The sequence below is a fragment of the Carettochelys insculpta genome, chromosome 4 (genome assembly GCF_033958435.1).
Source record: "Carettochelys insculpta isolate YL-2023 chromosome 4, ASM3395843v1, whole genome shotgun sequence".
In the NCBI taxonomy this organism is placed as follows: domain Eukaryota; kingdom Metazoa; phylum Chordata; order Testudines; family Carettochelyidae; genus Carettochelys; species Carettochelys insculpta.
In genome coordinates this window covers 117302626-117320201 of record NC_134140.1, presented here as the reverse complement: position 1 = coordinate 117320201, position 17576 = coordinate 117302626, and the positions used below count along the sequence as shown (strand labels likewise).

At 39.3% G+C, this 17576-nt stretch overlaps 1 protein-coding gene across 4 annotated transcripts in view; it reads left to right on the top strand.

The window, feature by feature from the left end:
* PDLIM5 (PDZ and LIM domain 5) overlaps window positions 1–17576 on the top strand; it is a 207657-nt gene that overhangs the window by 150901 nt on the left and 39180 nt on the right. For all 4 annotated transcript variants that reach the window (XM_074993582.1, XM_074993583.1, XM_074993584.1 and 1 more), the window contains one exon: window positions 10340–10515. In XM_074993582.1, coding sequence (XP_074849683.1) covers window positions 10340–10515 — 176 coding nt within the window. The remainder of the gene's footprint in view (window positions 1–10339; window positions 10516–17576) is intronic.

The following is a 17576-nucleotide window of genomic DNA, read 5'->3' as shown; positions in this document are numbered from 1 at the left end:
CCAAATGCTTCACACTGGTGAGTTGGATTCAATTTGTGCTCCGCTACAAACCCTGGATCCTTTTCAATGGTGCTGCCACCTAGGCAGTTCTTCTCCAGTTGATAGTTGTGTATTTGATTTTTCAGCTTCCTAAATGAAGGAGTTCGTACATGCCTTTGTGGACTTTCATATTTGTTGCCTTTGGGCCAGTTTTCAAATTTGTCAAAGTCTGTGCTCCAAAGTGCTTGCAACCTCTGCCTCTCAGCTTCGTGTCATCTGTTTATTTTATAAACATGTTTTTCACTCCGTTATCCAAGAAACTAATGAAAATATTAAATAATACCAGACTCAGGACTGACCTCTGTAGGACCTACAGTTCATCCTCCCAGCTTTATAGTAAACCATTAATAACTTTTGAGTATGTACTTTCAATCACCTGTGCGCACACCTGATAGTAATTTCATTTCTAACATATTTTCCTAGTAAGGTTATGCAAATGTTACATGAGAGTATGTGAAAAGCCTTGCTTAAATCAAGATATAACTTCTACTGCTTCTTTCCCTCCTGCCATCCAGTAATCCTGTCAAAGAAGTTAAATTGGTTTGGCAAGGTTTCTTCTAGACAATTCCATCTTGGCTATTCTATGTGAGCACCTGGAGGATAAGAATATTATATATGGATTGTTTTTTAATAATTAGTTCCAGTGTCTTTCCAGGTGTCAAAGTTAGGCTGACTCATCTATAATTCTTCATATCTGCTTTGTTCCTCCTTTTAAAGGTAAGTGTAATCTTTGCCCTTCTCTAGTATTCTGGGACTTCCCCAGGAGTTCACAAAGGTAATTGCTAAAGGTTCTAAGATTGCTTCAGCGATAGTGACCTAGGATGAATTTGATGAGACCCACCAAGTTGAATACATCTAATTTACTTAAATATCTTTAGTCTGTTTTTTGCCCATTTTGGCTTTCCTGCCTCCATTCCAGTTGTTAGTATTACTTGCATTGAGTATCTCATCACACTTAACCTCTTTTAGAGAAGACTGAAGCAAAATAGTCATTGAACACCTCAGTCTTTCTATTGTCGTCATTTATTGGCTCCCATTTCCCACCACGTTAAAGGACCTGCACTTTGCTTCATCTTTTTCTTGCTCCTAATGTATTTGAAGAACATCCTACTGTCTCTTGCTAGCTGTAAATCATTTTGTGCTTTAGTCTTTCTGATGTTGCTGCTAGGTGCTTGTACTGCCTGCTGGAATCCTCCTTAGCAAATTACTCGTTTCCATTTTTGTAGGATTCTTTTTTTCTTTTAAAGTCATTAAAGATTTCCTGCTGGATTCTTACTGGTCTCTTATGACGATAATATTTCCCTTGCATCAGGATAGTTGGGAGTTATGCCTTTAATACTGTGTGTCCTTGAGAAAATGCCTGCTCTTGGAAGTCTGTCATCTTTCCATTCCTTAGAATCGTGACATGCCTTCTACCTTATAGATTCACTACCAGTACTTCCCTCTGGATTAGTGTCATATCTAAAATTGTTTTCCCCCTAATTACTTCCTCCACTCTCTGGATTAAAATATTTTCCCCAATATATTCTAAAGTTTTGTTACAAATTTTGTGTTTTGCTATGCTACTGTTCTGATATATGTGTTGGTCATTAATCCTCCATTATTATTAGGTCTTGTCTTATGAATATGTCTTATGTTCTAGAAGTGCCCCATCCACCACCTCTTCCTGATTTGATGGTCTGTAGTAGACTCCATTACCATAACATCACCTCTGTTTATTACCCTTTTTATTGTTGCCAGGGACACTGAAATAAACTGCCTCCCAACTCCTGGACCTGAGGAGGAGTGTATATGTTCTTGATCTATAATGCAACACTGCTTTCTTATTCACTCTGTCTTTTCTGAACATGCAGTAAACCCTACGTGCTGACATTCCAGTTATGAGACTTGTCCCATTACATGTGAAGAAAAGGAGGGATGTGCTTTATATTTGCAAAAACAGGTTGAACCTCCCTGGTCCAGAATCCTTGGAACCTAAATCAGGGAATTTGCTGAACCAAGGAAGATCAAAGCTGACTAGCTGTGGGACCCCATTCTCCTGTGAGGCTTTGCAGCCACCCCATCATTTCACCAGAGTGCTCTTCTCTGTCCCTTTCCTCCCTCCCTGAGCTCGAACATGCACACTGAGAGGGTAGGAGGGGAGTCACTGAGCATAGGGCCCCCAGCTTTTCCCCATGAGTACTTCAGCTCTGGAACACCCTTGGTTGACTGTGTAAGTCTGGATTACAGAAGACCAACCTGTACTGGATCTTTTCCTAAAATTAATCCCTGTGACAACTACTGTGTCTGAATGGCACTATGCTAGAGGAGGTCTAGTAGGAACGTGATGCAGAACTATATATACCTTTCTGCTTCATATAACTGTTAGGTTATAGCATGTAGAATTACTTAAAAGGAATATCCTCCCATGATTAAAGCTGTTGCATGCTCTGAGGCAATATGCTTTTTGTTATTCTGAAAGAAGCTTTGAAGTTCACTTTAAAGTGTTGTTGATGCTGGTATTATATATGCCCCTTAACAGAATTTGATGTGAAAAACAGAGCATGAACAACGTTGCCTCACCCTCCCTATTTCTTTTTTAATCCTGAGATTTTCTTTTCCTTTACAAGTCACTGGAAAATAGTTACCTTTAGCAACATATAAATATTTTTGTTCTTATTATGGAGTGTAAACACCTTTTTATAAAGGTGAATGGGATTGGGAACTTGTTTCAATGTTCTCTTTTTGTCTCCATATTCTTGGCACTAGGTAGAATCCTTATGCAGGTAAATTGTCCTTCTTTATGTATAAATATGTTCCCTCCTGGGCACCAGAGATGTGGGGGAGGCCCCAGGAAGCTCAGGGATGGCTACATGGTTCCCTGACACACACATCTCTGCCCCAGGGAAGGCAGGGCAGGGTTGGTAAGAGTGCAGGGGCACAGTCCCCTAGTAATAATTATCTTCAAACTTTATGTAATGGGTTTTGCTTTTTCTTTTCAAACCATACGCTGATCATAATGTATAATTTTTTATCATTACCACATGCTTGGTTTCTTTTGCTTGAGAAATCACAGCATGAAAAGTCATTTCAGATCACACAGCACCTAAAAAAAAATTGCACACTTTAACCAGAATTTTACCTGAAAAATCTTGTTGCATTTTTTAACTTTAAATTTGCAATGATGTCATTATTATTATCACATTTCTGTGGGTATGGATTGGGGGTAAGAGGGTTACTTTGGTTTTTAAAAAAAAAAAAAAGCATGCAGGGACTAACTTTCCATATTAGAGATCCATCCTGAGCTAAAACAACTGTGGTGGCTTACTGCATGCTTTTTTATTGATAAGTGCAGTGAACAGCAAAATCAGATTTCCCACCTTCTGTCCAGGCACTTTGAAGTACCGGTGGGTTAGCTGCGGCTACATGTGAGCTACCACTTCGAAGTTGCCACGGGGGAGAAGTAACTTAATGAAGTGCTGCATATGCAACGCAGCACTTCATTAATAATCTCCTGACACCCTACTTACCATGCTCCCTTCGAAATAGGGAGCTAGTGTAGACAAGTCCTAACTGATGCAATTTCTGATCATTCTTAACATTTTCAAAGAAATTAAGAGCCTTTATTCAGAATTATTTCATGATCTTCACCTAAGAAGCTCTACCCTTCCACTGATCTCAAAAACAAGGTTTTCATTCCTAGCTCACTTGATTGAAATGGAATGCCTTTTTATGCAAAAATTTGACTTTTCCAGATGGCTATCTAAGGGGTCATTTAGAAGTGCACTTTGCTTGTAGAACGTGACACACAGCAGGCTGCTTTAACTGGACACACAATAGTAAATTTTTTTTTTAAATGCTACAGTGCAGAATAAAAGATAGAGTGCCTGTCAAGTGGAAGAGAAGACAAATGGTATTGGAAACGGAGGTTCTGAATCTACTGAAATTTTCATATTTTAGGAGAATATCTACTCAATCAAAGCTCGTGCTCATCGAGAAACTGCCATCTTTCCTAAGTAGCAAGAAAGTTGATTTTGTTAATAATGGAAACCAAAACAAAACGTGCACTCTTGTCAGCAAGTAACAAAGATGATGTTTTAATTTAGGATATTTTCAGAATATATGACTGTTACATCAGAGCTCCATGCATTCCAAAAGAGCTTCTGCAGCTTTAGAAACATCCACTTCTTGGTGACTCTGAAAATGTCTCCTGCTGCTGGAAACACCAGGGAGCAATAACTTGTCTGTCTAAATGCAGTTTTGTTTCAGTGCTGTGAAAGTCTGAATGATTTTATTGGCTGACCCCCTGCGGAAAACTGGTGTGTACCAGATAGAGGCATTTCCAGTTACACCCATAATTAGGAAAGCCTAAGTCATGGCTACTTTGAGATAGTGTGTTTACAGGTAAATCAACTGGCTTCTTGTTTCTGTAATCAGAGCTGTGGGGAACCAGCAGTAGATTATTAAAACAGTTAATCCCCACAAAATGACATCCCGTGAAAGGAACATTGAACTGTGTACATTTTTGATTACTTCTCCCTGTGGGCTTTTAATGCATAATTTCTGGAAGTTGAACCAAGACTTGGGAGTTTGTGCAGGGATGCATATGACATTCTACCTTATATTTATCCATTTTGTTAGCATTAGAAATTATGCGAGCACATGATATGTTCATACCTTGTATGGGGCCGCAGCTCATGGTGTAAGTTGGCTAGACTGAATGGGAGTCACTGGAGCTTACTGATAGCCCTTCAGAATCTGGCTACACCTTGCTGAAAAACAAAGCTGTCTTTGTGCAAAGGAAGTTGTTAATTCAACTGGATTTCCCTAAGGGTGCTCTTGTCTGGGGGAACATGTTTTACGTTAGAGGTGGCTTACGAAGTGGTGATTGGTTTTTGGAGTAAATGGAAAAAGAAATGTCTATTTTTGTTAATGGAGGAAGACAGTAAGTCTTTTGTGCAAATCTCAAGTTCTAATTGGGCTCTTGCCTGAGTGGCTGATGGTGGATATAGCACATCAACTTGAGAGTCCAGGAGATGTGTTTTTGAGCGCTCGCATTAGAGCGGTCCTCCCTACATATACAGCCCCCTTAATTAGTCTCTGACTGAATTGTGGCCTCAAATCAGAATGGGTTTTATAGGAAAAAATAGCACTTGAAGACTGGTTTTCATGTTGGCTGAGTTTTTAAGAACAGATCATTGTGGTGCAAAATTATTCGTGTGAGGGAAAATTTGGAAGAACCAAGCAAGCAGAAAAACAATTTGTCATCTTTGCTGAATAACTTCCATTTTTGAGGCCTTTATGGGAGTAAGTTAGTTTACTTATTTCTGTATGAGGGGCCTGAGCCAAAATCCATACAAGTCAATGAAAGGATACCCATTGATTCAGTGGGTTTTGAATCACAACCTAAGTTATTGTTACTATATTAGTACTTGCTTTTTTTTTCAGAAGGCTTTAACCTTACTTCCCTTCTTTTTGTGCAACCACAATTTTTTTGCAGCACACCTAGTGTAATTTGGAGATTGTGCCTGATTTCTTGGTGCAATCAGGAGGTTAAGTATTCAAATAACATTGACACCTGTAGATAATTGCATGTGCAGAAAGAAAGGCTATGTTCACAAAACCCAAAAAAACCTTGCTGTGTCTACACTTGAAAGAAAACAGCAACAGGAAAGGTTCTGCCACCACAGTAGTCAATCCACCTTGTCGAGAGGCAGTAGCTAGGTCAAAGGAATAATTCTACTGATATAGCACTGTCTACACTGGGGGTTTAGTTGGCACAACTACGTTTCTCCAGGGTGTGGCTTTTTCACAACACTGGGAGAGAGATCTGTGATGACTTAAGTTTTTGGTGTAGGCCAGGAATGATAAATGAATTGCTAGACAGACAGTTTCCCAAGAAACAAGCATGCTATCGACATTTGGAATTCAGATTTATCATAAACATACAGGCTACATCTACACTACAGAGATCTTTCAAAAGAAGCTCTTCGGGAAGATGTCTTCTGAAAGAACTTCTTTGGAAAGAGCATCCACACATCAAAAAGTGGATCAAAAAAGTGATCTGCTCTTTCAAAAGAGAGCATCCACACAGCCCCCCTGCTCTTTCAAAAGAATGGGTCAGGGATCGAAAATGAAGACTGTTCTTTCTAAAGAAGAACCCTGTGGAGCATCTATACATTTTCTTTTGAAAGAAGCTTTCGAATGGGGGCACTCTTCCTGAAATGGGAAAGGAAGAGTGATTTCAAAAGGAGCACCATATTCTTTTGATTTACTTTGAAGGAACACTTTTTGTGTGTGGACGCTCAATGGGCTCTTTTGAAAGAGCCCCCTTCTTTCAAAAAATCTTCCTAAACAACTTGTTAATGTAGATGCAGCCACAGTGAAAACAGAAAATCAAAATCAGCAACAGAGCTCTGAAAAACATGTTGAAAAAACAATCTGAGGCTTCAAGGTGATTTTACTTTTGCTGTTTAGTCTTCCTAAAGAAGACCAAATCATGGTTTTAAGGTAACATGCTTGCTCCTTTATTTCTATTTTTTAATCTAAGCTAAATATAAAATGTGCTTCATCATAATATTGAGATTATGTAATACAGTAATTAGGAGACAGAGTAAGAATATAAACAGTTGCAGACTATGCTCATGCTTTCCTGGAATATAACTGTTTGTTTATTAAATTGTCTTTCTGAGTTCCTTACCTCTCTTCCTGTTTCTTTCTTTTTGCCTCTGAAAAGGATTAGTCTATAGAATATGCCTTCCTTCTCTGATGGGAATTTCTGCAACATGGGACTTAGCAGCAAAAGCATCTTTGCCTACACATCCTGAATTATCCTAGCTCACTGTAGACATAAGAATCCCATGGTCTTGGGAGGGTAATGGATTGAGAATTGTTAAGTCTGGGCCAAGGTAATGTGAAGTTTTAACTGTCAGGATGGGGACCTTCAATGAGTTGGACCCTGATCAGAATAGTTGTAGATTCCAGGTCCTTATAGTGGTGTACTCTTGGGGTGAGATTCTCTGCTGTGTTTTTAAGGTGTGTGCAGGGGAGAAGCATGCTGAAGTGGGTTTAAGCCTCCTCTCAGTGCTAGGTAAGCCAGGGCCTACATTCTCTGGCATAATTGAGACAGAACTGAGGGGCTCTTTAACTTAGAGCAGCCTACCCAGGCAACATTGATCAACATTTCCACAGTGCTGCATTCTGCAATCCTGCCCATGATGTGCCTGTGACACAGTCCTAAGCCAGAACATGGGAGATCACTTTACAGCTGCTTTCCTCTGTGCCTGTCCCAGGGAAGTTCTCCCCAGGTGGAATGAGGGCATTTTGTGTCCCTTTCTGCCTCTCTGACCCTTCTATCTACTGAGAAGGGGCTCAAGCGGGTCTTCGCCTTTAAACCTCACGTTTGCTGTAAGAAAATGTCTTCTGAGTTTGACTCGAATAATTTGAGGCAAAAGCCTTGAGAGGACCAGTCAGTTTTTCATTTTAGCAGGTAAGTTTAAGGGGAGTGGGGAATTTAGAAGCTAATTCAACCAACTCGCTCACGTGTCTTGTCTTCACGAAGATCTGGCCCACCGAAGGGAGCATGAGGGAAAGGTAGCAGTTGCTCTAGAGCAAGGTGATTCACAAAGACCTGAGGTCCCAGGCACCACTGCTACCACATGAGTGGCAGTGGTCAGAGTCCAGGGCCCTTCCACCACACTGCTTGGGATAGTAGCATGACATACTCTGGGCAGTGCTATGTGCTGATTGCCCCTAACTCTTCACCTTCTGCCTGAAGCCCCATCCCTTCCAAAAGTGCACAGATACCCTACTCCCTTGCCTAAGGGCCCAGCAAGTCCATTAGCCCCCATGACTAGGATGTTGACTTAAGTTATGAATAGATCTTTGTTCATAGTGAAGACAAGGACTACGTGTGTAATTGTCATCAGTAGATGAGCTACTTGTACCATGTCCTTTTGGATTGTCTTCAGATACACACACTGATAGTACAGACCCTTAACCCTACTGAGTCTGTTGCTGAAAGGGTGTGTATTGTAAGTTCCTAAATAATTGGTAATCTATGGATGTGTGCCTCTTGCAACTTTTCTTGACATATATATCAATGCTACAGAACACAGAGGTTCCCTTTTCATGGCTCTGCACATGCATTAGATAAATCAGTGACCAAGGCAGCTATCACAACTATTTCTTTTTTATTAAAGGTATGTGTAATTGCAGTAGCTGCTGTAAGTACAATGAAGTAAATTGAGGATTTGGTTTTAACTTGTCTGAATGTCCCCATTGGTTGACTTGTCCTGTATCCAGAAGCACATCTTAAACACATGAAATATTGGGACTTCACTGGTACTTGCAAACAGAAGATGAGGTCAATAGTTCATAATATGGAATAGTGCTTGAGAGTATTCATATCCTTAGCATTTTATAGACATTGGTTGTTGAACATATGGATTAAGCAGTTTTTAAAAAAAAAGTCTCAAGGATTTTTTTTGCTGTACAAACTTGGTATCATATGCTAATTCCAAGCATGGCTGAACTTCAGCAAGTGGCAGTCAGTTCACATGTAATGCTGAGTTGTACATTCCCATAGAGAGAAAGCTTATATGATTTCAAAAGCGTTAGCATTTCTTATTCCAAGTAGGGGTAAAATATGAAGGTGGCTTTGACTTTGAACATGTTAATGTGTTCTGCCATGACTTTGTGTTACAGAAATGGTTAATGTTTCCTGCTGTTTTTGCTTCTGTTAGTTTGCAAGTGACTTTCTATCTATTTAAAAAAAATAATGCTGCACGAACATTTATTTTAGATGCTTGTGATTTCAAACTTTCTAGAAATCAAAATTAAAGCATTTTCTTCTAGTAATTTCACTAGTAGCCACGTACAGTACAGGTGAATTCCAATTTTAACTGCAGTTGTCAAAGAAATGCATATTTTTAAAATAGTGGAAGTCTACATACCCACCTTTAAAAAGGCTGTATAACATACTCTGTACAGATTGGTATGCAGGGCCGGCGACAGGCTCCACTGGGACCTGGACAATCTGGCGGAGCTTGGTTCTCGGTGGAAGGGCTGAGGTAGGGGCTGGGCTCTCCCAGTCAGCCCTGAGTGCCTCCTGGAGCTCTGGCAGTGATTTAAAGGATCCGGGTCTCCACTGCTGCTGCTACCACAGTAGCAGCAATGTTGGCCTGGAGTCACAGACCCTTTTAAATCACCAACCCCTGGGGCAACTTTCCCCTTTGCCCTTCCTGTTGGTCTTTTCAAATACTAAAATAATCAGATGTGAGAATGGAGTTGCCCATCACTTATATGTGTTCAAATTATTTTTGTGCTGCTGTGTTTATGGAGAGCTGCAATATAACGTGAATGTGTGGACAGAGCCATCCCTCAGGCATGGCATTCAGGGTGACCCTGGTTGGCTGGTGTGGTCAAACCTGGAAGTGACTGGTTGGTTTGAGAAGTGACAGATTTGTTACTTTCCACCCCAGGTCCCATACCCCCTTAAGGAGGGCTCTGCACATGGACACTCACCCACTACCCAAGCAAAAAGTGTTAATATTTTGGAAGTCAGTGATGCAATAGTTTTGGAGTCATGCTGAGTTTATGGTAGAGAATTCTACCTCTGTTCCCGTTCAGTGACAAATTCAGGTGTTCAGAAGAGATAGTGGAAAGGGGACTTTTATGTTGACTGTTTGTGGAAATATTAAGAAAATAGCTTTTGAAAAGTATATACAGTACCTGGTCTTAGCAGCAACATTTAGATTCTAAATATGCAATATATATATTGAGCCCATGAGATTAGGAGATAACAGAAAAAGATCTTGCAAGGAAACTGTGGTAAACAGTGATTGGTCAAAGGTAAGCAATCAATCAAGATCGACTATTGGTCAAGTTCACACAGAAAGTACGATATAAAGACCAGTTGGGGAGGACTTTATTGAACCGGATTGCGCACTGACGACGTTGCTTCGAATGGTAACGAAACATTTGCGATTTAATGGGCAAGCTCAGCGAACAGCCGAATATTAAATTATAAAATATAAAAATATAAAAATGAAAGCCTCAGTAGAGGAGAGAGAAGATAGGTTTAGTTTTTAAGTAGGTTTTAATATTTTGAAATAGGACTTGGATGCAGGTTTTTGTAGGGTTTGGAACCCATCTGTGACTTTTTGCATAAGACAAAGTAATTTTATGTATGATTATTATAAACTATTCGTGCATCTCTTGCTTTATGAAAGAAAAAAACATTCACACATCAGTCATACACATGCCATCACTTCAGTGTGTTCCTATTTGGATGAGAAATACTCTTTTTGTCTCTGAACAGTGATTCCCTGGAGGCTTCACAGCCTGTTGCTTATGCCACTGCTTCAGTGAGGACCATGCCTGAAAGCACAGACAAAACTGACACCAAACCAGCTGCAGCCACGGCTACAGCCTTTAAACCAGCCGGACCTCAGAGTGCTGTCAAATACACAGGCTGGCAACCTTCGACCCAAGCAGGTAACTTTCAAGAAACCTTTTTCCTATTCACCAAGACAGCATAAGAGACCTCATTAAAATACTCAACTTCATTTAACCATACAAATTAAAACTGTTTAAATTCTGATAATATGGTTTGCTCATCCAGCCTTGTCATTTAATAATGTTCATTGCTGTTACTTTTAAAAGCAGTTTTCTTTTAAATGCAGTTGTGGGCCTAACCCAGACTGGGAGTGTCATGTGCACATAACTGGTCGTCTTGTTTATGAGTAAAACCTGAACTCTCAGGTCTCTATTTCATTTGTTAAAGTCAGATAAATAATAATTAAAATATTGTAAGTGGCCATTTCTAGGGAATGGATTTCTGAAGGAATAGTTTGTCTAAGTGAAGCGCGTGCACGCGCGCGCACACACACACACACACACACACACACACACACACACACACACAGAGTGTGTGTTTATGTACATACATACATACATATATAAACACATAGTCACTATACCCTTTTCTCCCAGCTGGATTTTCTGTATTTTGGAAACCATTCATCATCATCATGTGGAGCTGATTAAGTGTTTGGCATTTCTGGCTTGTTACCTTTAGTACTAAAAAGGGAATATGCAGGGGTTTTTTTAGTTTCTATAGTACAGATGTTAAAGGATGGCTCTTGGGAGAACAATCTGAAAGTTTATCATGTTTGAGAATGATTTAATTAATTTTTCCATGTGGACTAATGCTCAGATAGGGTACTGATGGAGAATACACTCATAGTCACTTTTTTTAAAACTAAAAGAACAAGACAGCAGTGTGATCCATGAGAAAAGGTGTTTATTTGCAATAAGCATTTGTTTTAAGAAACATATCACGTGAGAATTTTGTCTTCATTTTGTGATAATGGCATGAGTCGTATATTGAGATAGTATGTAACTTTAATTACATTGCTTCCCAAACTGAGATTATCTTTAATTCCAGGCTGTACATGAATATTCTTTTGATAACTAGGAAAGTTTTTCTTGATGATCAGATTATAACCATGAGTTTTCTTGTAAGAATGAGATGGGTTTTCTCTCTTATGTTCCGGATGGAACCTGAGCCATTAATGTTTTGTTGGGTTTTTAAAAAAACAAAACAAAACAAAAAAAAAACCTACTAGTAAATGAGTTTCTCTTTTTTAAAATATTCTTTAAGTCTACAAGATAAATCTCAGTATAAAAATAGAGAGTGAACATATGTTGTGAATGCTGGATGTTTAGTAATGGACTCTTTGGAACATATGGTTGTATTACTGTTTAATAAAAATAACAATATATTCTGATTCAAATATGCAATACTAAGAAAGATCCTCACGATGGCAGTATGCTGTAATGTCTATATTCATTAGTAGTACTGTCACTGAATAAGTTTTGTAAGGTAGTAGAATGTGACTGACACAATTAGAGTTTATTTAAATTTAAATCAGTCTATATTTTTACTGAGCTTTTGTCTTATTATTTTTAAGATCGCTAATTTACTCTTAAAAGATAAGTCTTCAGATCATCTTGCACTAGCGTTAGTATAACTCTAGCACCTGTGTGCATTAAAAAGTGACATGCCACATAATATTTGTCTAATTTATGAATTCTTTCACAGTATACTGGTGCTCCTTCCACAGGATGATCGATTTATTTTATTTTCAGAGATCCATTTGAAAATTTGGCGTTTCAGCTGCACAATAGTAATTTTTCAACCTGTTGATGGGGATTTTGTTGTAAAATCCCATTAGTGTAGTGTAAAGGTAAATGTAGTGCTTTGGATGGATTTATTTTGTGGGGAGGAGATGGATGCATGTAAACACGGAGAATGAATTAATTAATTCATATTCCTTACCAAGCTTCTAAATATAGGAATATACTGTACCCTTTGAAAAATGAGTATTGTATGGTGGTGATAGCAAGGCAGAAACATAGCCTGATTTCTTATTTGTTTATTGCTCAGGACTTCAAGGTTTCAGACAGTGTTTTTTTTCTTTTTCATATTCAAGCATTTTCTAAGACTTACATGTCTTTGCAACATCCATGTAGAGGAGGGAGGGACGGCTGCATTTGTATGAGTTCCAGTTTTACATCATTAAGCCGTAACAGTGTTCATGGGAACATTTGAAAATTGTAAGACCCATACAAACTGTGATTCTGCCAGATCAAAACCTCTATTAGTGTGAATCACTACTAGGTTGTGAGAATCCGGTAATCTGTTTGAATGAAAGCAAATTTCATTCTGTGTGCCAGCAGGCACAATAGAGCTGCTGGTGCAGTCAAGCATTAGGTTGAACAATCAGCACCTAAGCCCATGGACAATAAACTAAAAACTCCGGAAGACTTTCTTCATCCTAGTCCTGTTCTGTCAACTTTAGAGAACTTCCATGCAGACAGTGGCTACCAGAGTCTTTAGCCTATTATCCTGCTGTAAAGTTTTGGGGTAGGTTGTTTTTAGGAGAATCAGACTTGGATTGTCTGAAATGTACTTGGCTTCCTTGGGAGCTACATCTCTGCTGGCTTGAAATAAAAATATAACAAAGTCTGGGGCAAAAAATATACTTAGCAGTGAGTCTTTCTTGCTTTCCTTATGTCATGTGATTTTATTTATTCTGTTGTCCTTTAGAGTGCATGTGACTAAATGCAGTTTGGTTATTGAAATTTGAAAAAAGGATAATTTCTGCCAATATTAAACATTATGTCTTTTGAAACTGTCTGAGTTGCAGTCTGGTGGGACAGTATAGGTGGGTATACTTGTCACTGTGCTGAGAAATAATGACAAGGCTTCATTTCACGATTTGATTGAAATGTTAATGGCCGCCAAGGTATCTCAAGCTTGAACAGAGATTATATTACAGGTTTCGTTTGAGATCTGCCCTTTAAACCTGACGTAAGCTCACCTGTGGTTTTATATAGCATGTGTTACCCAGAAGTCTTAGAAGAAGGTAGTAATGCAAAACCAACAGATGAAAGAGATCTAGGCATGGTTACAGCAGCATTACAGCAGAGATTGGATCATCTTCTTTTTCTCAGGCATATATTTTACAAAATGGAAACCTTCAAGATCTCTCTGAGCCTAAACTTACTTGTTGAAGTTAAGACCAACAACTTTTCTCTTACAAGCACAACTGCTTAGGAGTTCAGCATTTTGATTTAAAAAAAAACATCATGTTTTGGAAACAGAATGAAGAACTTCAAACATTCCAAGGTACATTTTACATTCAGGCCTTAATTCTGTTTCCTGGTTGCATTCTGTGTACCTGAAGTTTTCTGTGTCCTTGGTTTGGGAAAGTCCTGACATTTCACAATCTAAAAGCATTTCAGGCTGGCTTTCTAAAGGTATTGAGGAGCCTAAAAATATAGAACTACATACACTAAGTGGAATTTTCAAATGCGCCTATTTGTCACTTGATGAAAATAAACAGTTTTTCTAAAAAGAAAGCTGTTTTTTGTTTTTAGCTAGCATCAAATGCAGGTACACAGCAGTATTAATATATTTCATAATTTTAAGCAGCAAATTTGCCTTTCATAAAAATTGGAAGTCTGTCTTAAGAAAGACAGAAGTCTCTTTGTATTCATTTGCTATTAGTAGCATGTTTATAACATTTGAAGATTATTTCAAGTAGCAGCTTATGGCAGTTGTAGCATTTGGATCTGTTTTAACATTATATAGCCTACGTTATATCACTCTGTAGCTGTAGCAAAGCTGAACACAGTGGTAGGATTCAGTGTGATGTCCACAGAAGCTGCAGATACCCGTGATTGGGCTCCCATCCTTTCCACACATCATAAATATTATGAGTAGTTTTATTTAGCTTCTTATGACACGAATCAATCACCAGCTAGGATAACATCTTCTAGTGGGCCCACAATAAACTTGAAATAGATTGATTTCCCTCCCCCGGCCCCAAATCATAGATTTAATTCAGGAAGGTCATCTTCAATCAGCACCAGCAAGAAATAGTACAAGAAATACAGAGGCTGATCTGTTTAGCAAAATAGAAAAGATTTTTTTCTGTCATCCATCCCCCTTTGTCTCTGCTGTTCTGTGCTGTCTCCTAACAATAAAACTTCTGGGACTGTTCATGATGATACCATATTTTCCCTATCCCACAGTTGCTCAGTTCTTCAAAATTCTCACTTAAATTGTTTCCTCAAGTCCTAGAAGACCCCTGCTTCTTAGGCCTTCAGTATAGGGTTATCTGGTTTAATGGGACACCTTTTTGAACCCTCAGCAACCTGTTACTTTTGCTATTTTATGAAGGCTGTGTTTTTACTTACAGGTGACATTGACTCAAATAATAGGGTAGATTCAACTCTTCCTGATGGGTACCTCTTATAACATTGTTACATATGGATGGGCTCACTCAAAGGCCTCATGCTTATTACTTCAGAATTCCACATAAATTAACTTTTTGCCTCCTAGTGTCATGGGGTTATTTTGTTTTGTTTTGTTATATTTTTTTGGTGTTTGTATTTGTTTTTTGGTTTGGTTTTTTTTGAAAACCTCTTTCAATGTCAGGGAAAGCTAAACTTCACAAACTTGCTATAAGAGTAGTCTCTTTTCACATTGATAGGACAAATTCATTCAGAAATACCTAGATATTGGAGAGGGTTATGGATCAGGCTATATTTTTTACAGGTGATGTAACTGGGCCTCCGGCTTATATAAAGATGCATCATGAGCTAGCTAGGTTAAAACCACCTAGCCACCACGAGAGCTCAGGCAGTCCCTCCTGCCTCTTTGAAAAATGTCCCCACTTCTAAGCTCTATCTGGCAGCTTACATGGTGCTTGGTTCACACATACACCAATGTCTGCTGCTGATGAAAAATTCCAAATCAAATGTTTGTTTGGTAGGGTGGCACTGTATTGTCTGTTTGAGTAGAATGCCTAATGCTCACCTCCACATAAATCGGGAACTGTTTGTTCGTCACCGAAAGTGGAAGCTGTGTAAACAATCATTTGAAGAAAGAATAGTTATTTACTTTACAGGAACAATATACATATAATATTTTTTTTTTCTGCAAACCTACTCCCTTCACCTCTTCTGTAAAGGGAGTTCACAGGATCATTTAAGATTCTGACTTGATAAAGGAAGTAAAGGACAGCTGGTCCCGTTCTGTTCTTTATGTCCTCAGGAGCATGTGAATATGCAGGGGTGGTCTGACCTGGCCATAAAGAATCCATTCTTCCTTGATTGTTGGTTTCTTGACAAACTGTGCACATGGGCATGCCTTTTTCCAAAGCCGGAGATTTGAACAAAGTGTCTGTTGCCCTGCAGTTGAGCAGAAGGTCTCATCATGCTGCAAAATGAGATCTCAAAAGGCAATATAGGTCAACATTCCCTCAGTTCCTTCCTCCACCATGTGGGGCAATCTCTCCTTCTTCCCCATCACCATCAGATGACCTTAGGTGATACCAGGAATTACTAATGAGGAGGTATGTGCGGTTTATGGTATGTCAGAAGGACAAGGTAGCCCTTTGCTTTCACCCTAAATTTTTCCCAGGGACGTCTGCAGATTTCACATTAAAAGGTGTATTTACTTATGTGTCATTTTTCCAAAAGAACACACTCTTCTCAGTGAGAAGAGACCTCGCCCCTTCAGTGTCCATCATATGTAGGCTTTTTGCCTGAGAAGTTCCAAGCAATCAGAAAATCTCTAAGACTCTTCGTTATGATACCAGAGAGATCTCTGTGATGAAGCTATAAGATTCGCAAGTGGGTTCCTAGCTATACTATCTAGTGCAATGGGCTATCCCAACTCCCAGCAGGGTAATGGCCCACCCACTCCACAAGAGCACAGGCCACCATGGTAGCATCCCTTCAGTAGGTGTCTCAGTTAGACATGTGGAGTTCAGGCACCTGAGTTCCATACACATCTTGATATTCACCATTCCATGCACTAGTGGGATCTGTGGTACTATGTGCATCTTTTCTGCCAGCTTCCATGCATCCACCTTGAGACTGAGTTCTGCTTGCCATTAACTTGTGTGGGAATACAGATAGGGACCAGCACTCAGAGAAGCAGCAGAGGTTACTTATTACAACTAGAAGTTCTTTGAGATGTGTGGTCCCACTCTGTTTTCCCATTTTTCACCCTGTGTCCCCTCTGCTTGAGATCTGGTTGGATTTCTGGAAAGAACAACAATTGAGAGGGGTACCGGCCAACACTGCTCCTTATACCCTCACTTGGGAGCAAAGATCTACCAAGAATGTGTTTGCTAATGGACTCCGCTTATTAAAATCTGTGCACTGGAATGCATGGTGCTCATGAAAAGCAACATGTAGAATAAGCAGTGATTCCCCAACTGGGATCTGCAAGGGTATTGCAGAAGCTTCATGGAAAAAAAAGATAAATGATAATTGAAAATAAGTTTTAAATAAATTGCAAAATTACAACCAATTTTTAAATTAATTATCTTCCAATGGTGTTACGACGTGGTGTCTGAAATTCTATGTTGTGGTTTCCTTTTTCATTTAAGGACATGTATATACCAGCTAGAATGAGCTTTGATGGGAGTTTACCAATGGTTAAGGCGGTGATTGGGGGGTCCACGAATGGTTTGGAGGAGTCACTGGGGGTCTGCACTAGTGGAAAGATTGGGAACCACTGGAATACAGATGAGAGCCAAACACCTTGAAGAACTTTCCATTACAGTATGCAACTTCCATATCTCTTGTGTGGGACATACGTACATCAGGAATGGGAAATGTGGCTACTGCTATGCTATTAAACAGGGTTTTATATCAAATCTAGCTGATGAGCTTGTCATTTCCTCCCCACTAGTAAAATGGAGAAATTCTTGCCAAGAACTGAATCTCCTTGCAAACCAATTACTCCTGGCAGAATCAAGATTACATTCCAGCGTGCCATGTTACTATTAAGGAGATAAATATTACGTAGTGGTGCTCACTTCCCAAGCACTTCACCACTCCATCGACATGTACACAGGAGTTGCCTTTGTTCAGCAGTGACATGCAGTCACTCTTAGGTGAAGTGTTGCAGCTGTTGGACAGCTCATAATAATAGTCCACAGCATCTTAAGAGGAAGTGGATAGTGATACTG